General features: G+C 46.1%; 3 protein-coding genes across 4 annotated transcripts; 2 read left to right on the top strand and 1 right to left on the bottom strand.

Moving 5' to 3' along the window:
* Window positions 1-3,232: 3,232 nt before the first annotated feature.
* On the bottom strand, window positions 3,233-5,508 carry LOC117852498 (protein FAR1-RELATED SEQUENCE 5-like). The gene has a single exon (XM_072293056.1). The coding sequence runs from the start codon at window positions 4,836-4,838 to the stop codon at window positions 3,261-3,263; it is 1,578 nt and encodes a 525-aa protein (XP_072149157.1). The 5' UTR covers window positions 4,839-5,508; the 3' UTR covers window positions 3,233-3,260.
* Window positions 5,509-5,643: 135 nt separating this feature from the next.
* Window positions 5,644-8,673, top strand: LOC140220068 (probable galactinol--sucrose galactosyltransferase 6). 2 transcript variants are annotated; one of them, XM_072293054.1, is made up of 7 exons: window positions 5,644-5,727; window positions 5,830-6,041; window positions 6,133-7,245; window positions 7,351-7,560; window positions 7,651-7,785; window positions 7,864-8,176; window positions 8,272-8,673. In XM_072293054.1, the coding sequence occupies exons 2-7, from the start codon at window positions 5,851-5,853 to the stop codon at window positions 8,602-8,604; spliced, it is 2,295 nt and encodes a 764-aa protein (XP_072149155.1). In that variant the 5' UTR covers window positions 5,644-5,727; window positions 5,830-5,850; the 3' UTR covers window positions 8,605-8,673. The 2 variants fall into 2 exon arrangements, with proteins under 2 accessions (XP_072149155.1, XP_072149156.1); XM_072293055.1 differs by having other exon boundaries at window positions 5,694-6,041.
* A 206-nt stretch (window positions 8,674-8,879) lies between these two features.
* On the top strand, window positions 8,880-17,755 carry LOC117852429 (uncharacterized). The gene is made up of 9 exons (XM_034734526.2): window positions 8,880-9,436; window positions 10,084-10,145; window positions 10,265-10,414; window positions 13,395-13,571; window positions 14,478-14,693; window positions 14,789-16,446; window positions 16,555-16,620; window positions 16,741-16,810; window positions 16,936-17,755. The coding sequence occupies exons 1-9, from the start codon at window positions 9,172-9,174 to the stop codon at window positions 17,575-17,577; spliced, it is 3,306 nt and encodes a 1,101-aa protein (XP_034590417.1). The 5' UTR covers window positions 8,880-9,171; the 3' UTR covers window positions 17,578-17,755.
* The last annotated feature ends 9,448 nt before the right edge of the window (window positions 17,756-27,203 follow it).

Raw genomic sequence — 27,203 nt, 5'->3', positions numbered from 1 at the left:
TTAAGTTCATCCTAAGTTAACATTTTTCAACTTTAATCAAATTTATAGAAAACTATAATAACATCTATGTACCAAATATATGCACTATCAAAATATATTCCATGATAAATTCAATGAAATAAATTTAGTATTGTAGATGTTGTTATATTTTTCTACAAATATAGTCAAAATTAGGTAATTTGACTTAGTACAAACCTAATGCCATGTGGCATGTAAAAAAAATCAGAAGTACTCCATAGCGTAGTATATCGTACAATCTGGATGCCGGCATCGTTCCAGAGCTAACTCTGAAAGGTGCAACCTCTTGACAGACCTTGGCTGTTTCTCCCGCCTTGGATCTCTGGAGACTGGAGTGAAAAGTTCTCCATTAGCTGGAGTGAAAAGGATCTCTAGAGTACTCCCTCCATAAAAAAAAAATGTAACTCTCGGGAACCGAGAACGTGAGAAGCCAGCTAAATCTAAATTTGACCAAATATATACAAAACAGTACTAACATTTATGATACAAAATAAATATTAATAGATTAATCATGTAATATATTTTCATACTAAATTTTTTTGAGACGTGGATATTAGTATTTTTTTTTATAAATTCGATCAAACTTGAAACTATTTGACTTATCGAGAAACGAGAGTTGCATTCCTTTTGAGATGGGGAATAATTCCAGTGGGTGAATCCAAGCAATACCAATAGTTATTGCCATTTTACATTGCATTGCTTGTCCCCTACACTCATGTGCTTTCCTGATAGCACAGTATCATAAAAACGTAGGCTAAGCTGATTGAGAGATTTGCTTTTGCTACTGTGCTGCACCATGTGCAAAATACTGGAATTTCAGAAACTGACAAATAACTCTGTCATAGAATCTGCAGATACACGAAGAAACATTATTTGTTACAGGGCCAGCTGTTCAGATTAGCAAGATAATTGGGTTGGTATTTGTGACCGTGAAATGAGTTTCTTCTCTCGTGCGGTTTCTTGCTTGGTTTCTGATTAGGGGCAAGATAGATTTTTCTACCCGAAAAAAGTAAGCTAGGCTTTTCTAAATTGATCCTGATTAGATCATCTAAAACTATTTTTTAGTTACTTCGGACTAAAATTTAGGTGATTAAAAGTGAGCTAAATCTTTTAGATGACTAAAGTTTAGATATCGTGTTTGGATCTTTGGACCAAAAGGCATAAGGCACATAAAGTCCATTTTACTCTCTCTTGCAGTTGTGGACTAGAAGGTGAGGAATAAGGGGGGGTATTTTCGACTTTTCATGGTCCAATGGCTACTTTCCTTACCTTTAATCCGAATTAGATGATTTTGGTGGATTAATGAACTAAACTTTAGCTAGGGTGAAACTAAAAATTACTTCACATTTTAGTCTACTCGTTTAGAGCTAATTTTTAGTTAGGGTCTGGCTACGAATCTGGACAAATTGTAATTTTTTTGAGGGAGTATATACTAGCTAGAGTTGTACTACTACCAATGATGCTTGGTTGCTGATCTAGCATTAAGAATCCAATGATCGGCTGGAGTTGGCGATAAGCCCAGAGTGACACAATAGTGATGGGTGATGACATCATGTCACTAACCCATTCACTCAACACCGTTCCGTATAGCAATTAGCAATGGGTAACATATCGAACAGCTGCTGACGTCGACCGTGACAGTGATGACGCATTTGGCTCGCAGGCTCAGCTTACCGTCTCCTCTGCCGCGGCGGGGTGTATATATACGGAAAAAAATTCAGTGCATCCTCCCCGCACGCGGATCCCGTGGGCACCAGCCTCCTACTGATGACGCGTGTCCAGCAGGATGTCCGCTCGGCTCCGTTCCCAGCGCGTGGCTCGCACGTCTTCGGCTCACAGCGGACGAGTCCACGACGACGTAGCGCTCGGCTGGCAAGTTGGTTTCAGTTTTCCACTGCCCGGCTCGTAATACAATAAATAAAATATTCTGCTCCTGGCTTTCACGTGTTGCTTCTCCGACCAAGTCTTCAGGATCAGGATTATTCTCCATGATTTTTTCAGATGGTGCCAAACCTTTTGGAGGTACATATGACATTTTGGCCTTTCTTAAACTTGTATATACGAGGTTATTTTTGCCGAAAATGATCACAGTATTTTGTGAATGTTTCTATGACTGTAGTGAATAGGATATGTATTAATTTCAAATTGATAACCAGCTGAAATAGGAAATATCATATGTAACTAGCAAAATCCATCTCAAATGTGTCATACTTGAAACAAATAAATACTGCAAAGTGGCGTGTTGTCTATCAACACAGCTACATCTTCTCATCAAAATTTAACTTCCTAGCGGATAAGGACATTGCGGCATCTTGATGAACACCATGTAAAAGGTCTGTATATCCGCCTTGCATGAAAGGAGCAGACATGGTAGAAGATTGCCCATACACACAGTCTGTGAAGTTTGGCACTGTAGCATTAGTATCTCCTCCATGGATGAGTGGCGCAGCCATGGCTGAATCATTTGCAAATTGCATTGTACTAGTATAACCGCCAATGCTACCGCCACCATGAAGGTCCTGTGTCATGTATAACAAATTGTTTGTTACAATTTGTTGTTAGTAAAAAAATATAAAACTAGAATAATGAGTCTAAGTCATTTACGATCAATTGGTTTGGATCAACAGTTTCATATGTATTCTCTGCGGCATTAATTGGACCATCTCCTGTGAACAAAAATAATTAATATACAAGTTGGACCTTTCCTGGGAACAAAATCAGCAAGGTAGGGTGAATACCTTTCTTCTTAGTACTTTTCTTTTTCTTCTTTGTTGTATTCTTTTCAACTGCACTTTGGAGTCGCTTATTCTTTGGGCCCTTTATGACATGTGGAACTCTAAATGATATTGTACCTTTTAATGTGTCTGTAGCGCATTCAGTAGAAACTACAACAACGTCATCGAATTTTTCTTGCAACTTGCTCATAGCAATATCTGCTTCTAAGTCCAACTTATCTAGGCCTTTCTCCAAATTCTCAAGAAGTTCTTTTGACACTGAACATTTCAATGTAATGGATGTAGCCTTTCGTGACATACGTGCAGCACGTGCTTTCAAACTTTCTTCCTCGGTTTCTGGTTTCTCGATATAAAATCCTCTTTTTGCATATTTGGTCCATCTTCCCATTATATATTGCGGCGGCAATTTAAAAACATCATTCACACTGAAAACTTTGAAGGCATGCTTGCACAGTATACCTACATAATAAAAACATAAGTTTCCATTGGTTCAAATTAGAAACTATATTATAATTCAAAATGTGTGCACATACCTATGGATTCATACTTTCTGCAAGAACATGTAACGGACATATTCGCACTGTTGAAAACAGTCGTTGCTCCATGATTAGCATGCATATGTGTAACCATATATGTGAGGATTGACTCATCAGCTTGCAACAATTTACAAGAGAATGAAAAATGTTCTTTAAATTCTTCCTCAAACTCCAAATACATCCTCTTTGTATATGATTCAGCCGCAGATTTCAATAGAGGTAAATCTGGACTGTAAGTAACTGGGTTCTTTCGGCGTGAGTTAAAATCTGCTTCTAACTCATTTTCACGAAGGCTAGCTGAAACCTTCTCGCATTCTACAAGAAGTTCAGTAAGTCCAAGTTTTCTACGAAATCTTTTCTTGAACACGTTATTCATACCTTCACTTCTTTGAGTTGAATTCATATCAGCTGTAAAAGAGTCACGGTATATAGTAGCCCACTTTTTCCTCAAAGCATATAGGTTTGCCATCCATTGGTTGTTCTCTAGTTTATACTTACTCAACAATTTCTGCCACATCTGAATGAACAGCGGCTCTGATCTCTCTTCATACACGCATCTCTTAAATTCAGGTAAAAATGTCTCAGAAAATTTTTTAATTAAGGGTCCTAGATGTTTAGCTGCATTAAGACATATGTGCCACAAACAAAGACGATGACTTGTATTTCTGAATACATAGGCAATTGCTCCTGCCATGGCCGCGTCTTGATCAGTGAAAATTGTTTTGGGATGTTTGCCAGACATAGCTGTTAGGAAGGTCTCAAAGAGCCAAACAAATGATTCAATACTCTCATTAAATATCAATGCTGCCCCAAAAATTATTGTTTGCTTGTGATGGTTCGTTCCCAGGAGTGGAGCAAAAGGCATTTCAAACTTATTAGTCTGAAAGGTGGTGTCAAATGATACGGCGTCACCAAAGCATGCATAGTCCATAATAGACTGACCATCTGCCCAGAAGAAATTAGCTATCCGACCATCTTCCTCGTCTATTTGAGCAGCATAAAAAAATCCAGGATCATCTCTCTGCTTATTCTTCAAGTAATCCAACAATGACTGCGCATCATTGCACTCTAAGTACTTCTTCCGCTCGCGACCGATCTCATTGTTGCTATCCATCTTTGCAAATGGAACTTTGTCAGATCCTCCATAAAATTCTTTCATGAACTCATACACCTGGGCTGGCTTCATCCCGGCTTCTCTTATCTGACCAATCAGCTGCCTGTCTGCATCTGTAACACGACGCTGGGACTTCAGCTTGTGCTTTTTATTAGGACTAGCAAGATAATGATTGTGATCAAGTACAACCTTTTGCACTTTCCAAATCCCCTCTCTGCTGACACTAAACTGAACACGGGCATCACAACCCGTCCTTGTAACATCCTTCTGTGACGACGCATTAGCACAGTGTCCTTCGTTACTGCAAACTATATACTTCTGGCATATAGTTTTATCAACTCGGCGCTTCGTATGGCTCTTTCTAATACTGAATCCGACCTTACCAGCATAGTTATTATACATCTCGTAAGCTTTATCCTCTGAATCGAAAGCCATTCCAACTTCAGGAGCAATCAAAGGCTGTCCATTTTTATCTAATACCTGTTGTACGATGAGAGAAAATTTAAAGCTGTTTAATAACTAGGAATAGATAGTATGATTTTTTAATGCTTATAGTAGTCAAACTGACATCTCATACCGTATCTGATTGTTGTGCCATAGATTCTGGTAACTCAGAAACTGATGTAGACGCGGACTCGATGACAGCAGTGATGTTCCCCTACGTATGTAACAGTTGTTTGAGATGTTCCCGCCCACAAATCTAGCTAGCACAAATAGATCTACAATGTTATAAGGGTACATGGCTTCCGCACATACCTGTCTTGCATCAACAGCACCATTGATTAGGGCAGAGTTCGTCGTTTCCATGGTGTCTACGAGAGGATTTGATGGGGAAAAATTCTCCTCACCATCTGAATGATCTCCGAAGGTGGAGTCCCTTTGGCTTGCATGGCTACAAGACATCAGGCAACCGGCGGCAACTCGCACAGCCGGCCGCAGTACGTGTATCGTCGGCGGCGGCGGCGGCGGCGTGACCTGTTTCTACGATCTTTCTCTGTGGATGGAACCAACTCACGAAGCTATCCTATGATTACGGCGCTGACTACGTGGTGATGAGCCGGGCGGTGCAAAACTGAAACCAACTTGCGAGCCCAGCGCTACGTCGTCGTGGACTCGTCCGCTGCGAGCCGAAGACGTGCGAGCCACGCGCTGGGAACGGAGCCGAGCGGACATCCTACTGGACACGCGTCATCAGTAGGAGGCTGGTGCCCACGGGATCCGCGTGCGGGGAGGACGCACTGAATTTTTTTCCATATATACCCGCGCCCCTGCTCCTGGCATCCTTGCCACGCACTTCGCGACCCAGCTTCCCAGCCCCTCCTTGGTGCGTGCCATCCACCATTGTTGCTGCTGCTGTTGCAGCCTTGATGCTGTTCTAAGGTCATTGGCCCTGAGGTTGTTTTGCTGCTCGCCATCCCAATCGCAGAGTAAGAGAGACGAAGAGGAGATGACGATCACATCATCCGTCAAGCTCGCCGGCGGCACGCTGTCGGTCTGCGGGAGGACGGTTCTGTCCGGCGTGCCAGCCGGCGTCGTGGCGTCCTCTGCGGCGGCGGGGGAAGCGGTTGACGGGGTCTTCATCGGCGCCTACTTCCCCGAGCCGGCCTCCCTCCACGTCATCTCCCTCGGCGCCTTGAGGTTCGGTGCTGACCATGAGAAAAATGTGCCGTTTTGTAGATCCATTCCGTACGCATTTGCTCTGATTTTGGGTTTGGCGACGATGGCGCAGGGGCCCGCGGTTCATGGCGTGCTTCCGGAGCAAGCTGTGGTGGATGTCGCAGCGGATGGGGGACAAGGGCGGCGACGTCCCGCACGAAACGCAGTTCCTGCTAGTCGAGTCCAGGGCCGGCGAGGACGCGGCGGCGGCGGCGTACGTCGTGTTCCTCCCGCTCGTGGAGGGCGCGTTCCGGGCCAGCCTCCAGGGCGGCGCGAGTGACGACGCACTGGAGCTCTGCGTCGAGAGCGGGGACGCCGGCACGCGCGCGGCGTCCTTCGACCGCGCGCTCTTCGTGGGCGCCGCGGAGTCCGACCCCTTCGCCGCCATCACCGGCGCCGTCGCCGCGGCCAAGTCCGCGCTTAAGACGTTCCGGCTCCGCGCCGAGAAGAAGCTCCCGGGCATCGTGGACTACTTCGGGTGGTGCACCTGGGACGCCTTCTACCAGGACGTCACGCAGGAGGGCGTCGAGGCCGGGCTCCGCAGCCTCGTCGCCGGCGGCGCGCCGCCCAAGTTCGTCATCATCGACGACGGCTGGCAGTCCGTCGAGACCGACCATACCAGCCCCGACGAACCCGCCGGCGTGGCCAAGCAGAAGCAGCCCCACCTGCCTCGGCTCACCGGTATCAGGGAGAACAGCAAGTTCCAGAACGCCGACGACCCGGCCGCCGGCATCAGGACGGTGGTGCGCGCGGCGAAGGAGGAGCACGGGCTCAAGTACGTCTTCGTCTGGCACGCCATCACCGGCTACTGGGGCGGCGTCCGGCCGGGCGCCGCCGGGATGGAGCGCTACCGCTCCAGCATGCAGTTCCCGGAGATCTCGCCGGGAGTCGCCGAGAACGACCCTGGCATGGTGACCGACTGGATCACCGCCCAGGGGGTCGGCCTGATGCACCCGCGCGCCGTGTACCGGTTCTACGACGAGCAGCACGCGTACCTCGCCGCCGCCGGCGTCGACGGTGTCAAGGTCGACGAGCAGTGCATCCTGGAGACGCTCGGCGCCGGCCACGGCGGCCGCGCGCTACTCACGAGGCAGTACCACCAGGCGCTCGACGCCTCCGTCGCCAAGAACTTCCCGGAGAACGGCATCATCGCCTGCATGAGCCACAACACCGACGCCCTCTACTGGTACGCGATCCGATCAATCCGCTCCCACCAACCCAACCATGATCCATGAATCTCATAGTGAATCGTTGACCGATTTGTTTGTGCTGTGACGCGACAAATCGGCAGCTCGAAGCAGACGGCGGTGGTGAGGGCATCTGATGATTTCTTCCCGAGGGACCCCGCGTCGCACACGGTCCACATCGCCGCGGTGGCGTACAACAGCGTGTTCCTCGGCGAGTTCATGCTCCCGGACTGGGACATGTTCCACTCCCTCCACCCCGCCGGCGAGTACCACGGCTCGGCCCGTGCCATCAGCGGCGGCCCGGTCTATGTCAGGTTGCGATCAGTTCATCACCCTTCACCAATCTTCAGCATCCTTCATTGGAATTTGAAGCTGAATTGTGTTCTTGGTGAATGGATATGCAGTGATGCCCCCGGGAAGCACGACTTCGATCTGCTGAAGAAGATTGTCTTGCCCGACGGCTCGGTGCTCCGGGCGCTTCTGCCTGGCCGGCCGACCAAGGACTGCCTGTTCACCGACCCGGCACGTGACGACGTCAGGTGAGATGAGTACCTTTCACTCGCAGCATCTTGAATTGTTCGCACGTGTCCGTCTCTGACAATGCTCCTGCCGCGCAGCTTGCTCAAGATATGGAACATGAACAAGTTCACGGGCGTCCTCGGCGTGTACAACTGCCAGGGCGCGGCGTGGAGCTCCGTGGAGAAGAAGACCGTGTCCCACCACACCGGCGCCGAGGCCCTGACCTGCGGCGTGAAGGGCAGCGACGTCCACCTCATCTCCGAGGCCGCGACGGACCCCGAGTGGTGGAACGGCGACTGCGCCGTGTACCGCCACGCCGGCGGCGACCTCGTCGTCCTCCCCGACGGCGCGGCGCTGCCCGTGTCGCTCAAGGTCCTCGAGCAAGACATCCTCACCGTGTCGCCGATCAAGGTCAGCACCCAACGCCATTCTGATCTCCATTTCTGATGCTAAAGTTTCTCCTCTGTAAACTAACTGAAGGAGCGCCATGGATGGCGCCATTGCAGGACATGGCACCCGGGTTCCGGTTCGCCCCGATCGGCCTCGTCGACATGTTCAACGGCGGCGGCGCGGTGGAAGGCCTGACCTACCACCTCCTCGACGGGGCAAAGCTGGTCGGCGGCGATGGCTCGGCTTCTAGCTCAGAGGCCGTCGGATTGGTGTGCATGGAAGTGAGGGGGTGCGGCAGGTTCGGCGCCTACTCTTCGGTCAGGCCAAGGAAATGCATGCTGGGCTCAGTTGAGATGGAGTTCTCCTACGACTCTTCGTCTGGGCTGGTGACTCTGCAGCTGCAGGAGATGCCCAGGGAGATTGCTCACAAGATTGTCGTTGAGTTGTAGGCTACTCTTTTCATCTCAAATTATAGATTATTTTAACTTTTTTAAATCTATAGATTTTATTATGCATTAGATATATACCCTGTATGCATCTTAAAAAGCTAAAACGACCTATAATTTGAGAAGGAAGGAGACGAGGAATCCAGAGTATCATACTAAAGGGGAAACTCAGTTGAGATACAAGTGGGGTAGAGAAGAGACAGAGATAGCACTAGGAGAAATGACCAGTTGCAGTAAGATAAGCCCGATGCAAGTTTTACCCTTTTTTTTTAAAAAAAAATAACGTAGGGGAAAATAGCAGGGGCAGCCGTGCAAAAAGCATGCAGCAGTCCCAAGGTACCTCCACCTAAATGCTCGTTTTCATTTTTAGGTGCATAAAATTTTGACGTCCCAAAGCATGAAACGTATACATCTATAATACGCTCCCGCTTTGAGCTGGCGTAAATCCTCTCATTTCCGCGTCGCCTCGTTACTGACTTCCCCCCCAACTGTCGCGCCACTCCTCTCCGCGCGCCCAAATCCGCCGTTCACCCTTCGCGCCAAAAAACCAAACCCTAGGCCTCCGCGGCCATGGCGCCGCCGTCGGTGGCGCGTGAGGTGGCGGAGATCGCCGCGGAGCCCGACCGCGCCGCGGCGTACGCGCGTCTCCTCCACCTGCAGCGCGGCAGCGCCGACGACCCCTCCGCCGCCGCGGACCTCGCCGCCGAGCTGCCCTCACCCCTCCTCCCGCTCCTACTCCGCGACGCGGCCGACCCTGACGAGGCCGTCGCGGCCTCCGCGCTCAAGTGCCTCGGATTCGCGCTCTACCACCCCGTCCTCGTCTCTACCGTCTCAGGTACTAGTACTTCCCTGAATCCCTGTACCCACATTTCTTCAGTTAAATGTTCAGTGATGGTTGAACACAATTTGAATCAGTGAATAAATCGACGCTAAAAAAATTCGATTCAGCAAAATTCAGCGAAAGTTGTGCCTGTTGCTCTGTGGGAGGAAGCCTATGATGTGAACGAGGGGGCATTGCTTTTCATTGAGAAGTATATCGGCCATTAGCAGTGTGGTTTAACATCAAAACTGACTCCTTCGTGTACATGTATTTAGAATATGAGGTTTTCTATCTGAACTCCACCTGAATGTTTGAGGCTTTATGGGTCTAAAACTTTTGCTTTCGATAGTGCTCCACAATCAACATGAGCTTCTTTCGTTTTAGAATATTATTTGTACTGATATTCGTTGAGATAGAATCATCATTTTGACACGTTCTAGGAAAAAAAGTCATCATTTTGATAGCAAATATCCTTAATGGATTGGGTTTGTGTTTATCAGAATCAACGCAACCATTATTATCTGTTTTCAAACATTCACTATAATGCTTCTGGTATTTCTCTATGGAGATCAAACCCGTTTCCCTCTCATACATGATGAGCTGTAGCACTGCTTTTTTGTTTTAATGAGCATAGCAAATGATAGATTTTTCTTATCCTTCAGCGCAGATGTCCCAGGCTGTATTGGATACCTTGGTGCAGCTAATCATGAATACTCGGATGAAGGTAGATCTGGCCAACCATTTTTCTTTTTTGAGTGCTTAAGGCACTATTTTTATGCGAAGAATATGTGTTTGGGTTTTTAGTATATGATTCCCATTTTCTCCTTAAATTTGTTATTGCAGTCTGTTTGTAATTTGGGAATCTGGTGCATCTCTGTTCAGCAGTTGGAGCCATTGATTATAGATGATAGAGCAGACCTAATAGTTGCTGCTATTGTTTATGCACTCGACAATCCATTTGGTTCCTTGTCAACGACATTTGAGGCAGCTCAGGTTATCCTGCACACATAAACTCTGTTCTATGTCATTGCCTTTATGTGTCTAGGATGTTGAACTAGCAATCAGATGTTTGATGTAAACTAACTGCTTTGCAGCATCCATTATTGAATAACCATCTGCCCTCATGATGCTTCTAATTTCATCGAGATTTGCCTCAAAAGATGCAAAATCATATTATGAGTCATATCTGTATGCAGGGCCGGTCCTGAGATTTGGGAGGCCCAGGGCGAAAATAAAAATCGGGACCCTTTAGTATAAACATTATAACAAATATATATGAAATGTTACCAATAAATACTTAAATGTATCTAAAAACAATATTCATATCAAGTTATTTATACATAGTACCTTAAAAGTTTCTTCTAACATTCCTCGATGCAAAGTCACTTATGATAGGGTTGATGTCAATCTCATCCAACAATTTCTTCTCGATACATAATGTTGCCAAACCGTTTAACCTCTCTTGAGTCATTGTTGACCTCAAATAGTTCCTCAATAACTTCAACTTTGAAAAGCTTCTTTCAGCCGATGCGACAGTCACAGGCATCGTAAATAAGAGTCGGTAAGCAATGGAGATATTAGGATAACAATCCACATCTCTGACATGCTCAAAAATCTCCATAGCTGACATTACGCCATCTGGCAAAGTGAACTTCATAATTTTTAATTCAGAAATAAGATCATATACCTCAACATCAGATGAACCATCAAAACAAAAAATTTCGGCAAATTTAGTGCAACATTCTTCAAGTTCATTATCATTTAATGACTTCAAAGTGCTTGAGCTCATCAAAAATTCGAATATATCTTTAAACACCATAAGTTCTTCAAATCTCTTCTTCAAAGAACCAATCGCCATATCAACCAAAACAAAAAAATATTCAACTTCAAAAGCCTTCTCAGCTTCAAAAATTTCTTCTTGACAATTACTTTCATCATCAAATTGTTTCTTCCTCGTAGCACGACGTTTTTCTAGAAATGTTGCCCCTACACCCATGTCTGTTGCAATACCTTTGGCGATGATCAGACTAGAAGAAAATCCCTCATTTCTGTAATTCTCAAAGTATTGCATTATACCTTGTATTTGTTTCAAAGTAGAGTCAATGCACATGGCTGGCGATTGCAACTTCTTGCTCACTTTATTTACAGCAAATAAAATATCATGCCAGATAACCATACCAAGTAGAAACTCAAAGCTGCCAAGTGCATCAAATAAATTTTTTGCATCACTTCTATCCTTAGGTTCAATGTCAGAAGCATGATGTAACTCAGACAAAGCAGATCTTAACTCAGTAGCTTGATATCTTATTGCTGTAACACTTTTGATTCGACTCTCCCAACGAGTATTGGACAATGATTTCACAGTTAGACTAGGAACATGTTTAAGCAAAACATTCCACCTTTTCGTAGAACCAGCAAATAATACATATATGCGTTGAACAATTCCAAAAAATGAAACAGCTTTCCCACTAGATTTTGCCATATCAAAAAGAGTAAGATTTAGACTATGACACGCACATGGCATATACAATGCTCTTGGATTGATATCAAGTAACCGTTTTTTTACCCCTTTGTATTTTCCTTTCATATTAGAACCATTGTCATAGCCTTGACCCCTTATGTCACTAATTTTTAGGCCAAAAGACTCCATAGATTCAAGCAATACATTAAAAAGCCTCAAACCAGATGTGTCATCCACCTTTAGGAATCCCAAAAAGTACTCCTCAATTTTTATCTTGCCAGCAGACAAATTAACACATCGAACTAATAAAGTCATTTGTTCTTGATGACTGACATCAGGGGTACAATCTAGGATAATGGAGAAATATTTGGCCTCTTTAACAACCTTTATGATAGAACTTGTGATATCGGAAGCCAAAAGAGATATCAACTCATTCTGAATTTTATGGCTGAGATAATGATAATGAATTTCTTTGTTCTGAATGCGCCTAAGGTGGTCTTGCATTACCACGTCAAATTCTGCAATCATCTCAGCACAAGCTAAAAAATTACCATTACTATCATTATAAAGCTGCTCACTGCTTCCTCTGAAAGCCAAATTGCGTTTACCAAGAAATTTCACAATGGCTATTATTCTTAACAAAACTTGCCGCAACCGTTCTTTCTCCTTTGTGATTTGCTGCTGCAATTCTTTATCAATTGTTTCATTTTTCCGCAGTCTAGCTCTCAAATCATTCCAACTGTTCATGTTACTAATATGCTCGACACTATTTTCATGTTCTCTAAGCTTCTCACTGATATGCCTCCAATTTCTAAACCCATCGCCTGCTAAGAAACTACGACTCTTGCTAGTGCTAGACTTGAAGATCTTACAGCAGAAACAAAAAACTTTGTCAACATGCTTTGAATAAACTAACCATTTTCTATCATGTACCTCTCCATTGCTTAATTTTCTAGAATAATGAACATATGAAAAATGTCTTGAGGCAGCATCTAGAGGAAATTCGTTATTTTCTTCTCTTATAGGCCCTTTCTCAACTAATATGTCTCTTGCTTTATTATCAAGATTATCCCAATTTCTTGGATCATAAATATCTGAAGTGTAAACTGGTTCCTCGTCAACACTAGCAGACTGTGCATGTGCACCTGATGCATTTACTGTGTTCTCAGAGTCACTTACATTGTTATCATCGATGTTGCTGTGACCTGACGTGGTGGCGGCAGTTCTGGGCGGCGGCGGCGGTCGACACAGATTAAAAGCTTTGATCTATTAATCACGATTTAGGCAATATAGGTAACCTGCCATCTAGGGTGGGGCCCCTGGGATTTGGGGGCCCAGGGCGGCCGCACACCTGGCCCACCCCCAGGGCCGGCACTGTCTGTATGATCTTTCCTCGTGTACCATAGACTGCAAGAAAACTACTCAATGTATATCTTGATCTTTGTTTCTCTTGCTTTATCGTGTAATCTCATAATTTGACTTAGTGCTGCTTTTTGGAAACTTCCAATGAAGGCTATCATGAAGCTTGCTTGTCAAAGTCACAAAAGAATGAGGGACCTATCAAGCTTATGGGTTCCACCAATATACCAAAGACTCTTAAGTGCTGATAAACCAGAAAGGGACATGGCAGAAAGATGCCTCATTAAAGTGTCGCACGTTATCCTACCACCTCAACCGCTTCTTTCCAAGGTAACTGAAAGATCGGTGTTACTACAGATTGTTTAATTCACATAGAATTTAATAATTTGATCTATCCTGTTAGTCACTAAATACTGTGATCTGTTGCATCCGAATTCACCGGGTATATACAACTTGTTGTGGATTTTTGTTTTTCTCTAAATGGATCAACTTTTGTTATTGTGTAAGCCAACCCAAATACCGACTACCTGGGTGCAACCACTTTAATACAGTCACTCAAAGGTATAAAGAAATCAGGTGACACATTGTGATAACCTTGAGCAGCTTCATATGGATAAGTCCTAATGCATACATATTTTTCTTGATGTGGCTTGGGTGCTAAGGAAATTCAGCTGAATTACTTTAGTTTGACCAATTAGTGACATTAATTTCCTTGTGACACACTATAGTGACCGAAGTGTACCTTTTGTAGAGATGAGTAAAATGACACCGAACTAATTTGCCATCTACAAGATATCAGCATTTTTTTTATTGAACGAACAACATATCAGCATTAAGAAGACTCAAACATCATGTTCATAGGCCTTGGAGGCTTCATAAACATTTCCTTGTTTAGTTTGTAGTATTGAAATCCCTGCGGTTTTATTACTTATAGTCTAAATGATTATAGAAGCCATATACCAGTTCAAACAGGGAATTATTATCAGATTAATTTAGAGAAACGTATACATTGCCTAGAATGTATGTTTTTATTCTAGGTTTTGTATGGCATTTTATATGTGATTTGTTTTATATACCTTTTGTGTTCCCTGGATTTGGCTTATTGAATGATTGAGTGCTGTCTCCCTGCAACTTTGCATATTTTATATGTTTTACTTGCTATAATAGTTCAGTTTTGTATGAGCTCATCTGGTGATTTTTTTCTCATTTAGCTTTATTTTGATGCTTGCTGTATAGGCTGTAGCTTTAGACCTTGAGCGAAAGCTACTCTCCCACATGATGAATATGCTTGATGATGCTTCGAAGAAAGTTCAAGTAGTGAAGTCATGGGGATGGATCATATCTTTTCTTGGTCCAGATGCAGTGAATAATAGACCTCTACTCAATAAACTCCTAAAGGTTCCAGAACAGATGTTCATTGATCTAGACACACAAGTTCAGATTGCTACAATGGTGAGTTACACTATCTCTTCTTTTTCTGATGCACAATAACTTTTCTAGTAACATGAAGTTCTCTATTACATTATGATAGCCATTTAGATTCACAGGTTTCCTGGAGAAATTTGGTAGATGCATTTTTTCCATCTCAGGCTACAGAGTCTGAGAGTCACGAAACTGTGATTGCCCCATTAGAACCCAGAGAACATGCAAGTGCTCAGGTGAAAAGGACAAGGTTAATTATGGTGCCTTTATGTCGAGTTCTTTCGAGAAGTCGTAATATTGTTCTGAGCTCTTCTTGTTTGAGTACATGGAATTACCTTCTACATAGACTTGGTAATTTGATCAATTGTTTACCCATACTGGAGGCTGCTTTTGCGCCAATACTCAAAATAATTTTCTCTGTTGGAATCAATGATCAGAACAAGCCGCTGTGGTCATTTTGCATGAACCTATTTCATGATTTTAGTAAATCAAAAAGTAGGCACAGAGAGGATTTGTATACTCCAGTGAATTGGAATTTGGTTGCCCAATCTTGCATGCATCTCAAGGCCTTGCTGGATTTTCAGCATATCAAATGGTTACCATGGGACATTGGTTGCTTTCATTTCCAACTCGACATTCTTGGCACAATTCTGAATCCAGAACTGTTTCAGGATATGATTCCTGAAAAGATGCTGATTGTTATGGATTCTGCAACAGAGATATTCAAGTTTCTTCTAGGAGGAGTTCAAATTGAACTTAAAGAAAAGTGTTCTTATGAACAAGTTAGGCTTTGCATTACTGATGTTTGCAAGTTTGTAAAGACGAAGTTGTTTCTGGATCATGTAGGAAAGCATAGTGGTAACAAGTGTGCAATGTTACTGGAATTTGGTCTCCAGTTTGTGGAAGTTATTGTGGGGGAGTTGGATCATTCTCTTTTAAATTCTGAAAAGATTGAGATATGCTTGGACATCGAACACATAAAGGAGATCCAATATGCCGAATGCACTCGGAAGTTCTCTTTTCCAGGAATCAGACCACTTTCTTACATGGAGATGGTTTCTCCAGCAGTTTACATGACTGCACTATCTCTGACCATGGTAGCTCAGTATACTGGAGTGCTGTCGCATGGAGATGCTGAGAAGTTGGCTTTAATTCTCTCTTCATCAGATATCCTGAAGAGTTTTCATGTTGTTGTCGCTTTTATGTACATGCAGATCATGTGCCCGATATTTAATAGGCAAAGATTAAAATGGTTAATGGTGTGGAACAAATTTGCTAAACAATTGAATGACATAACTATCTCTTATTTGAAAGCTAGTCCTGGATCAAGTTCCTATGATGTGCTCCACCAGTTCTTCTGTTATCCATTTTCTAGTTTTTTATACCCTGGGGGCTTATCCATTCCTTGGAATGCTGAAAATAGCTCATGTGCTCCTGTTATGCAAGACCTAGAGGTGGAATTAGCCATTGAAGTTTATAGATCCCTCTGTACAAGCTCCTGTAATTCAAAGGCTGCACCCAAGGTTTTCTTTGAGGGTTTTTATGACTATTTGGTTAACATTATTGATGAACACACGGCATTGTTCCAAGCCAACCTTGAGCATTGCCCAGAAAAGTTTGAAAATACTGCTATCCTTTCAGCTCTTGGTGAAGTAGTTATTGGACTATTAGAGAATGATCAAATTTTGGCATATGCTAACCAAGAATTGAATGAAGCAAATGAAGACTTTACTGGATCCAGGCATCTTAACCTTTTCTTGAGCTGCTTGAACCTCGCTAACAGGTCTGTTGACCTTCACTTCTAAACAAATCACATCGAATATATCATGTCTAAAATGGCTATGACCTCAATCTGTTTCAATAATTTCTAAGCGTTTCATGATATGTGCAGGTTTATGAAGTTTTCAAGATTTGGTTTCAAAGCAAATCCAGCTGGACAGCACCAAGTTACAAGCAGGTAGTTAACCAGATTTACAAAATTGCAATCTTGTTTGTTGGTTTTAATGGCAGTAAGCTGCTCCAGGCTGTGTACTTGAGTTTATATCTAACTACTACTCTTATCTTGGTTGTGCTTCAGGTTTTTTTCGTCTTTATCCAATTTTGTTAGGCATGTTGTATTAAAGAAAGATATTCTTCTTCTTTTCGAGGTTTGTGCATATTTCCAGAACAAAGTACTTATATAGCTCCTAATGTTTATAGGGGCGTCAGCCTCATTTGACAAGCACATATACTTTATGCCTAACTGCATGAGTACACCATTTCATCCTTGCAGATTATTGGAGATCAACTTACTGAGTGGCTCTCTTTATCTGCCACATTGTACTGCGAAATGCAACAAGGGAAAATCATTTACCAGCTTGAGAAACTTTGGCTCAAGATACTCAAGTGCCTGAACATGAGCCAGCTCATTAGTGATGGACCCTTGAGTCAGAAGCAGCAACTTCTTCAAGTGGCACTTAGTCACCCGCATGATGCCATTTCAGTTGCAACAGCATCAGCGTGCAGAGCAGAAGCAAATATCAAGATAAGCCTGCACTCTGGTTGCTTGGTTTCTAAGTTGGATGGATTGTTGATGGATAGAAGAAAGCATCATAATAGCTGCTCCAGCAGTGCTGACAAAGCCCTTGCACGTGAAGAAATTGACATTTCAAGCAGGCTTGCATTGGCAACGTCGGAGAAAATAACCAAGCACACAGATAGGGATGCTGGATCTCTGAAGATCTCTGCGGGTCTGGGGCGGAAAAGGCTGAAGATCATGAAGTATTCAACCAAGCCAAAGGAACTCAACAAAAATGCAGTTCGTATCGGCGACCTTAGCGCTAGGATAGATGGTGTCTTCTCACCGCGTTGCATGGAAAGTAAAGAATGTAGGAAACCAGAACTAATACTGGAAATGCTCAAGAGAAAGAGATAGCTTTTTTGAACTGGTTTAGTGGTGTATTATCTTGGTGCTGCCACATGTGCACGAGTCTGAACAGAATTATTGATCATACTACCATGTGGCCGCGATATCTATACTGGACATCATAAACATGGACCGTCCAGAATGAAGGCCAACCCTAGAGGGTTCCCTAATCCTCGGGTTAATTGAATGACCTGCATTGTTAGTATTATGCGTCCGCCAATGAACGTGCGGGCCACCGCCTCAAATTCGATAGTTGACTCGAAGAATACGCGGACAATATATACATGGAGTTTATTCTAGCATGAGCATCATCACTTAAGAATATAACAACAGTTCTCACAGGTATCTTGGGTGCGTCCTAAACTATCATATTTTGGGAGTGTTCGCTAGCTTGGTTCTTAATTCAAAACGCCGCTTAGTCAATGAACATACAAAATACTTGATCCTACGTGTGCTGTGTGCTAACGTGGACCTGTGGCTCGGCTGCCCACTAACTGTGAGCTTTGCTTAACACACCTCTTATAAGAGGTAAGACTTCTAATAATTCTGAACCCTTACATATTAGGAGAGATAAAAGTAATCTAAAAGATCAAAAATAGAAAGAAAGAAACAACCGGCTACACGGTTATCGCCGCTTCCCATGAGCGGACCCAGTATAGATGCCTGGGTATTTTCAGGAATACCCTATTTCTTTTCAAACAATCAAGTATGTAGGGTATATACATTTGTATATTTTAGCTAAGCTAGATATAGGGCGTGTTTGGGACTGCTCCACTCAAAAAAAAACAGCTTCACTCCACCAACTCCACCTTTTTATAGCTCCACTCCACCAACTCCAGGAAAATAGGAAGCTATGAACCTGTTTGGCTAATGGTGTAACCTCCCGCTCTATAAATTGTAGGAATTGGTGAAAATAATCTCTCTTGCTCTTGGTTGGGGTTGATGTTTTTTTAACAAGAGCTACAATGCTACAGTAGCATGGATGGGCTAATCATCCGCATTGCCGTGCTTGATTTTCACACATCTTTTGAACATTGGTAACTCAGTACTGAAACTTTATTCTTAACGAGCTCAGTATTGAAACTCACATGTGCACCAAAAAGAGGTTATGGTATTTGCATTTGAGAACTGGAATTGTATGATGTCACATTGTCTCTCCACCTTCACATAGGCTTAGTAATTCTCGGTACTGAACATTTGAGGAACTTCTGCTAATTCTCGGTACGCGTAAACAGTGGTATTGGTGGGTAATTTCCACCAACTCCAAGAGAAGATATGAAACTTATGTTTTCGGAGCATCCTTTGAGGAGCTCCAGAAAAACCTTGGAGTTGGTCTCTATATCCACTTTTTTCTGGAGTTGATACTGGTGGAGCTAGAAGTGTTTGGCAAGATGATTTCGGAGCGGAGCTACAAAACTTGGAGCGGAGCAGTTCCAAACACGCTGATAATGTACGTATTCTTAGCCTAAAACTTAAGAGGCATCAATTCTCCACCCATACATCAACTCCAACCAAATGGGATCGATCATGTGCCAATTGCTCCTCTCCTTTCTCTCGAATTCCCTTAGAGGCCCCCTTCCTTGCCATGCCATTCAACCATGAGCATGGTAGATGAGTGGAGTATGGTAGAAGTAAAGGGTGAGTGCTAGGCTAGCCATTAAAGAGAGGGTGTTGTACACTCCTATGTAATATTGTTGTGTCGTAATAAAGTTTTGTTTCTTACAAGTGTTAGTCTCCCGGTTGGGCCATATAGTTTATATGTACTTAGTGCATAAGTTGTGATCCATCGAAGGTTGGCTCTGTCACCTGGGATCACAAGGGTCTGAACTTCATCGTAGGTTGGCTCTGCCACTTGAAAATCAGCTTCATCTATTGGTAGGTTCTGCCACCCGGAAGTGAGAAGGTGGCTTTGCCGTCGAAAGAACCCGTCGCACTAAGTAACTAGAAATTAAAAGAGTTGACCGACTTCAGAGTGAGTTGGTGTCATAGGTGTAGGTCCTCAGATTAGTGGGTATTAGGGCCACATCAATTTCCAACAATTGGTATCAGGGCTTGGCGGTTCGGGACTGTCTGGAGGAGGCTCTCTAGTAAGCAAAGGGTGCTTGCTGTGTTTGGTGCAATACCAAGGTGCTAAGAGGAGACTCTGCCGATGCACAGTCTGGGACTGTGAAGCTCATTGGTCCGGGACCAAGAAAGCTAACTTGACGTCGGGCGTCAGTTACCATGGCAGATCTTGCTAGAGAAAGTGGTGGGATTATTGGAAGACCTGCATGGAGTCATACCTACAAGGTCAAGACCTATGAGAGGTTGTTGCGGGCGTCGAAATAGTGCCTCCACCAAAGGAGAGTGGCGATAGTTCTTCGAAGGAGGGAGCCGACGCCTTGCGAAAATGGCGCATCAAAGCCGGTAAGGCCATGTTTGTGCTGAAGACAACTATTGAGGAGGACCTACTAGAGCACATCCGAGATGCGGAGACCTCAAAGGAAGCTTGGGAGACTTTGGGGAAATTATTCTCGAAGAAGAATGAAGCACACCTCTAACTCTTAGAAAAGGAGTTGTCAGGTATCTCTCAAGGAACTTTGACTATTAGTTAATATATCACCAAATTAAAATCCATCTGTCGAGAGATATCCGAGCTTACACCGGATGAGAAGGTTGGTGAAGCCCGTATGAGGAGAATCATCATTAATGGCCTTAGACCCGAATATCAAAGGTTTATAGCTGTAGTGAGTTGATGACCTACTCAATCTTCATTGGTGGAGCTAGAAAATTTGTTGGCTAATCAGGAGGAGTTAGTCAAGAAGATGGGAGGCATTACTGTGAAGGAAGAATAAGAGGCTCTCTTCCAAGCAAAAAGAAGGGACCACCTAAGGGGCAAGGAAGGCCAAAACCAAGGTGGATAGAAGGTGGCAAGCATCATCCAAAGGAGAAAAGTAGCTCTTCAGAGGGAGCCCATGGACGAGAAAACCAGCAACAACAACCAAGAAAGAATGGATGCTTCAATTGTGGTAAGAAGGGTCACTTTGCTCGAGATTGCCGATTTCCAAGGAGGCACTTTGAAGGGAATGAGAAGCGTTTTGAAGAGAATGTGGCCATCACCACACGAGAGAAAAAGGAGGCATACACTAGTGAAGAAGAGTGGGATGTTGAAGCTGGGTTTTCTCAGGACGTTGAAGAAGATGAGCTGGAGAAGGACATGGAGGCACCTGCTTTTGCAGCAACAACTGATCCGACAGTTAACTACAAGGAGGATTGGATCATCGATTCTGGGCAGTCTTTTCAAGTCACAGGTGGCCTCTTCTTTGGAAGCCAAGCCAGATGTGTTTTGATTACCCATGGAGACGAACTAGGAGAGCTAAGCCGCATGGGATGGATGCGAATAGAAATCAGTTAGCCCGCAATTAGTGTGCAGATATGTTGCCAATGCACCAGCTAGTAGTAGCTAGGCCTGCTAATGGGTTGAAACCCGTCCCAATCCACAATAAATTAACTCATTCACCCACCATGCCCCACTCCATAATTCTATTGTCTAAACCCAACCCAACCCGTCCCACCAATTGATATAACCCATGGGTTTGATATATGAACCTATGAGTTTATATAAATCTCACGTTCGTACCTTAAAATTATAGAGAAATTGACTGAAATTTGTTGCAGATGAATCAGTTGACAGTCCGCTATTTTATGTAAGGTAGTGTGGTTGGACTTATATGTGGGTCCCGCATCAAGAGTTGGACCCTAAAGCTAAAATCTCGCGTTCACACGTTAAAATTTTAGAGAAATTGACTGAAATTTGTTGCACACGAATCAGTTTGACAGTCCGCTACTTTGTGAAAGGTAGTGCGGCTGGACTTATAGGTGAGCACCACGTGAAGAGCCGGACTCTAAAACTAAAATATCGCGTCGCACCTTCAAATTTTAGATGAAGAGGCTGCCGTGTTGCTTTTTGCTCCACTTCGCGCTCCTTACACAGCGCCGCGACCTGCGTGACTGGCCCCAGCCGGTTTCTCCTCCAGCAAGGATGCTAGGCGCGCGGCAGCAACGTCTCCAGGCGCGAGCGCGCGCCAGAAGAGGGCCTTGCTTTTTCGTCCGTCGTCTCCAGGCGAGGGATCGGAGCGATGCAGCACGCGTGGGTGCGTGGGAGATGCAATGCAAGTGGTAGTAGATAGCCCCTTCCAGCCCATGAATGATGGAGCAATGCAAGCGCGCGTCTCTCTCGCGATCGCACACATTACACACACCCATCAAACTGGTCGACCACGTCCACGCTCGCGAGCGCGGTTTATGGCACTATGGCAGGCGGCGTTGATCACGCATCACGTCAGCAAGGCCGGCCGGCGGCGCCATCGATCGATCGATCAACCGGTCCTGCGCCTCCGACGAAGCTCCCCGTCCGTCTCTCGCGGGCGCCGTGACCGGCGGCAAAAGCTACCCGGGAGCAGGCCTCTGGCAGGCGGTACGTGCGTCAGCCTTCAGGCACGGAGGTAGGCAGCGGTGGTTCGGGCGCCCGGGTTCCCTGCTCGGTTCAAGCTGCCACTACTTTTCTGCAATTTTTTTGTGTCAGGGTACGTGGGAGAGCCGGCCGGGCTGCGTGGTTAGTCGATCGGCTTGAACGATCACGCCCCGGCAAGGCAACGCTGCATGCGTGCGTGCTGCGGCCGGGTTGCATACATGCATGCAGCAAATCAATGCGAGCATCGCCAAGCACGTAACTAATCAATTATCATGCTGATCAATTAGCAGTAATTGCACTGATCACACTAGATGAAGCGAGTACTAGCAGTACCATCACATGCGTCCGCCATGCACGCCGTATCTCCAATACTACAAGCCTCCATCCATTTTTGCGACGATCCATCGGTGCCGCATGTGCATGTGCATGCTACGTCCGCATTGCATGGGCGGGCGTGCATGGCCGGCCACTTGCCAATTGTTTGACACCTGGATAATTTATTAGTGAGCAATCATACTAATTTGCAATTAGCAGTTTAACTACTGGAGCAGTAGTACTAGTGTGCTTGGAATTATTAATCACGTCTAGGCCAAACTAGTTTGTGCCTGGAATTTATCACGGCTTGGACCCCTCTGCCAGATGAGGATAAAATTGCTTTGCAGGCTGCCGTGCCATCCGCTCACCAGGCCTGGCTCAGGAAATAAGGTCATTCTGAATGGTAGTTTCATTCTTCATAAATGAGATGCACAAATATGGTGACATGGTATTATATTTTTGAAGAGAGAGAGGAAATGAGTTTTATAGGATAAAACTTGGTTTACACGGTTTTCAAGCTATGAAACTTTTCCACACCTTCCATTAAGAGTTAGAGTTTCATTTCATTTGATGATGTGTCCAATTAAAAGCTTCCATGCCATGGATGAATTAAGCCCCTGTTTGTTTCCCACCTTCTAAAATTTTAGCTCCTAAAATGTTTTAGTCAGTTTTTAGTCCATGGCCTAAACCATGTTTGGTTCCACCTCCTAAAACTGACTAAAAGCAATAAATATTGTGGTAAAATAACCATACTACCCTCCCCATACCCCTGCTCCTTCTTTGCCCACATCTCCCCTCCTCCCGCTTCCTTGCACACAAACACCCTCCTCCCACCGGCGCCCCTCCCTCTCGGTGCCCCCGCCGGCGGCGCCCGGCGCCCCTCCCCTCTCTCCTTCCCCCGGTCGCGGACCCCTACCCGGCCGCCGCGCCCCTCCCCTCCTCTTCTTCCGCCGGCCACCGCCCCTCCCCTCCTCCCGCTAGCGCCGCCCCCTCCCCTCGAATCCCAGCCACCACGCCCCTCCTCTTCTTCCCCGGCACCGCCACCCCCCCTCCCGGTCCTCCCTCGCCCGGATCCGGCGGCGGCGGGGATCCGACGGGGGAGCGCCCGGCCGGCCCGTGCGGCGGCGCAAGGGAGCGGGGGCGGCGGGGGTGAGGTTGTCGTGCGGCGGCGGCGGGCGGCGGGAAGGACGCCGCCGGCAGGGGCCGGGCAGGGAGGGACGCCGACGGCGGGCGGAACGACGGCGAGGGCCTGGGCGGGAGGGAGGGAGAGAGAGGGGGGCAATAAATGAGGGCAGTGGGAGTTCAGGATAGGTTTTAGGAGATTTTAGGAGGGGGTGGAGCTCCTAAAGAAATTGAAGTCTCCTTAAAGTTTTTAGTCACTTTTAGTCATAGTGTTTGGCTCTTTAGTCATATTTTAATCACTTTTTAGGAGCTAAAGTTTTAGGAGGGTGGAAACAGGACCTAAATATAATAGCTGCCTATGAAATAACAAAAATGAAACTTGCATCGTAATTTGAGGCTTCATTTCACTCTAAGGTGCTGTTTGGATCCAGAGTTTATGGGCTAAAGTTTAGTCCCTAAATTTTAGCCCTTGAAAGGGGCTAAAATTTAGTCCTTGTGAGGTGTTTGGATCCAAGAGCTAAAAGGTAATATTCCTTGAGCTAAAGACTGATTTGCCCTCATTTATTGATTCAAACAACATTCATATCTCAAATTAATCCATCCACATGCACATGCACATGCACATGCACGCCCAGGACTCCAATTCATCTGGCCATGCACATGCACGCTATGCACTCCACTTCCTCCGGCCATGCACAGACACTGTCACGCCCAGGCCATTCCTCTCGCCATGCACAGGCGCTGTCCAGGAGGAACAGGCGCCGGCCAGGAGGAACACGATGCTGTTCCTCCTGGACAGTGAACAGTTTTTATTCGTACAATTACATCCTTGTTCAAACATACAATTCAAAAACTCTACGATCAACTACAAGAAATAAAATACTCTACGTTCTATTATACAAATTTGAGGCTATTTGATCACAGAATGCATTCATATTTGTATCTTCGTCCCTTGATTGAGTATTGTGCTGTTGGGGTTCAGAGGTTGATGCTTCATGAGGAACATAGTTCTCATCACGGTCACAACGAGCAAAGTCCTCATCCTCCATATGACTCTCTCTAATAAAGTTATGAAGTGCCATACATGCAACAATAATCTGACTTTGCTTTGTTATTGGATAACTAGGCACTTTCAATAACATCCGCCACTTCATCTTAAGAACTCCAAATGACCTCTCCACACAATTCCTAAGAGATGAATGAGCGAAGTTAAAGGTCTCTTTCATACCTTTGGGCGTAGGCCCCTGTCTGAACTCTGGAAGATGGTACTTCGTTCCCTTGTAAGGTGCAAGGTAACCAGGCCGATTGGGGTACCCAGAGTCCACTAGGTAGAACTTTCCTGCAAATACGAACATTCTTGTTACATACCAAAGCTACAAATGATGATGAACTTAGTAAATGTGCACATATAGCCAGAACATACCAGGAGGGGGATGTGGGAACATGTCTTTGTACTTGTTTGTTGCGTCATTGAAAACCCTCATGTCATGTACTGAACCAGGCCAGCCCGCAAGAACAAACGTGAACCTCAAGTCAAAGTCACAGACCGCAAGCACATTCTGTGTAGTGAAGCCCTTTCGACAAAGATGTTGCACCACCTTGTTACTTGGCACGATAACTGGTATATGAGTGCCATCTATTGCACCTATACAATTGTTGAAGTGTGGAAAGAATCTAGGATTCTGTAGCCTACGGTGCATTGTTTTATGACAAGCTTGTACCCTCTAGCTGTCATACTACCTTTAATGTAGTTACCCAACTCAATTTGCTCAATTAGTAATTGACACAAGAGGTTGTTATTCTGCTCTGTTGTCCAACTTCCCCTGTCCATTTTATTCTACCATATACATCACAAGAAAAATAACATCAGAACTCCTGTACACATGCATATTCTATCTCTTAAGTAAATACACTAAAAGGTCGCTGTTAGTCTAGCAACAAAAATGTAGCTACAAATCCATATCCATCACTTGTTACCATCTAATTTGCATATAAGCAACCCCCCTAACCTCTGTACCCCCCCTCTAACCTATTTTCTGTCTCTGTCACACACAGACACACACAGCTTATGCACAGGCGCTGGCAACCTCCTACTGTATCTTAAGAACTTCAAGTGATGGCTAAACCCCATCAAAAGCACAAGCATTTCATTGTAATGTAACAACACTTGATCATGTGTTTGGAAGTCTTACCTGACGGCTTGGATACACTTCTTGCACTTCATCGTCTTCGTTGTCGTCGTCGTCGTTGCCTTGCCGGCCACCACGTCGAGCACGGCCACGGCTTACTGATGGACCAGCCGCCGCCGAGGAAGGTCCACGCAGACCACGACCGCCGGCTGCAACCGGTGGCAACCGACCGCGGCGGCCGCGACTGGACGGCGAGGATGAGCCGCGGCCTCCTACGGCTCCGCCACAGCTCCGAGAACCGCGTAAACCGAGTGCGCGAGATGTACCTCTTCCACGGCCACGCGGTTGAGAATGATGAGGCCCCGTGCTCTCCGACGCCGCCAGTGCGCCGGATTGCAGGATCCCCTGATACGCCGCCATCGACGACCAGTCGTTGGCCTGCGAGTTGAGATCCAGCGCCTCAATGCCAATCCGGGGACCACTGACGGATCCCGACCCCGGATACTGGCTGCCCTCGCCGGGGAAGAGGTCGAAGTTGGTGCCGAAGAAGTCCCTGGTGCCGTCGTCGCCGAATCCGTCCATCGGCGGCGCGCGGATGTAGGAGTTTCGGGTGCTCCGGCAACTGGTGTGGCGAAGGGAAGGGGACGGGATGTAGATCTGGCGATAGGTGCGGCGGCGGTGAGCTCAGCACAGAGGGGTGGCGTCGGCGATGCGGGAGGGTGTCAGAGGCAGGGGAGGCGGAGGGAGTCGGGCGATGCGGTGTAGATCTACCGAATGTGACTGTCCAGAGGGGCGGCGGCGGCGATGCGGGAGCCCTTGGATGCGGCGGCGATGCGGGAGAGGGTGGATGCGGCGGCGGTAAGCGGTGGATTCGGGCGAGACGGGGGGAGGCGGTGGAGATCTGGCGGGGCGGCGCGAGGGGTGTGCGGCGGCCTGGGCGGAAGAGGGAGATGCGGATGAGGGCGACGGGCAGATGCGGAGGCGGAGGAAGTGGCGGCGGCACCGTGGCCTAGAGCAGAGGTGGCGGGGCCGACGACGCGGCGCCGGCAGCGCCGGGTGGAGGAGGCGGGGCCGGGAGGAGCACGCGGGGAGGGAGGAAGAGAGTGCGGGGAGGAGTTGCGGATGAGGTTGAGGGGCAGGTGCGGGGAGGGATAGTGCGGGGGTGCCTAGGGTCGCGAGCGCCAGGAGGGGTATGGGGTGTCCAGGTTCACTTTTAGCTGCTTTTAGGGCCTCCTTGGGGGCTAAAAATTAGCTCCAAATTTCAACCTCTTTGGACACTTTTAGCCCACCTGTTTGGATCCCTTGAGCTAATTTTTGGGCTAAAAGTGCAGAGCTAAAAATTAGCCCTTGGATCCAAACAGACCCTAAGTGATGCGGCAGTTTTCGCTTCCCTTTGATCGGTGGTCCCCTTCTCTCCCCTCTCTCCATTTAATGCAGTGGAGGTGGGTATCTGGGTGAAGACTGGGAGTCCGGAGAGATGGGACAAAGAGGAAACCAGGGGGGGGAGAAGAAGTACGCAACGGCAGCAGGTCCTGGCGCACGTAGCAGCCGCGACCTGACGGCGCACTCGATCCGTGCCGCGCGCGCGCCCGCCGTCCGGTGTCGCTCCGCAGCCT

This window comes from Setaria viridis, chromosome 4 (assembly GCF_005286985.2).
Source record: "Setaria viridis chromosome 4, Setaria_viridis_v4.0, whole genome shotgun sequence".
Taxonomy (NCBI): domain Eukaryota; kingdom Viridiplantae; phylum Streptophyta; class Magnoliopsida; order Poales; family Poaceae; genus Setaria; species Setaria viridis.
This window is presented reverse-complemented; position numbering and strand designations above follow the sequence as displayed.

Coding starts and splice junctions, on each gene's coding strand:
- LOC117852498 (XM_072293056.1), bottom strand. CDS start 4,838: ATGGCTTTCGATTCAGAGGATAAAGCTTACGAGATGTATAATAACTAT.
- LOC140220068 (XM_072293054.1), top strand. CDS start 5,851: ATGACGATCACATCATCCGTCAAGCTCGCCGGCGGCACGCTGTCGGTC. Junction 7,246..7,350: donor AACACCGACGCCCTCTACTG/GTACGCGATCCG, acceptor ACAAATCGGCAG/CTCGAAGCAGACGGCGGTGG. Junction 7,786..7,863: donor CCGGCACGTGACGACGTCAG/GTGAGATGAGTA, acceptor CCTGCCGCGCAG/CTTGCTCAAGATATGGAACA.
- LOC117852429 (XM_034734526.2), top strand. CDS start 9,172: ATGGCGCCGCCGTCGGTGGCGCGTGAGGTGGCGGAGATCGCCGCGGAG. Junction 9,437..10,083: donor CCTCGTCTCTACCGTCTCAG/GTACTAGTACTT, acceptor CTTATCCTTCAG/CGCAGATGTCCCAGGCTGTA. Junction 10,415..13,394: donor CGACATTTGAGGCAGCTCAG/GTTATCCTGCAC, acceptor CTTCCAATGAAG/GCTATCATGAAGCTTGCTTG.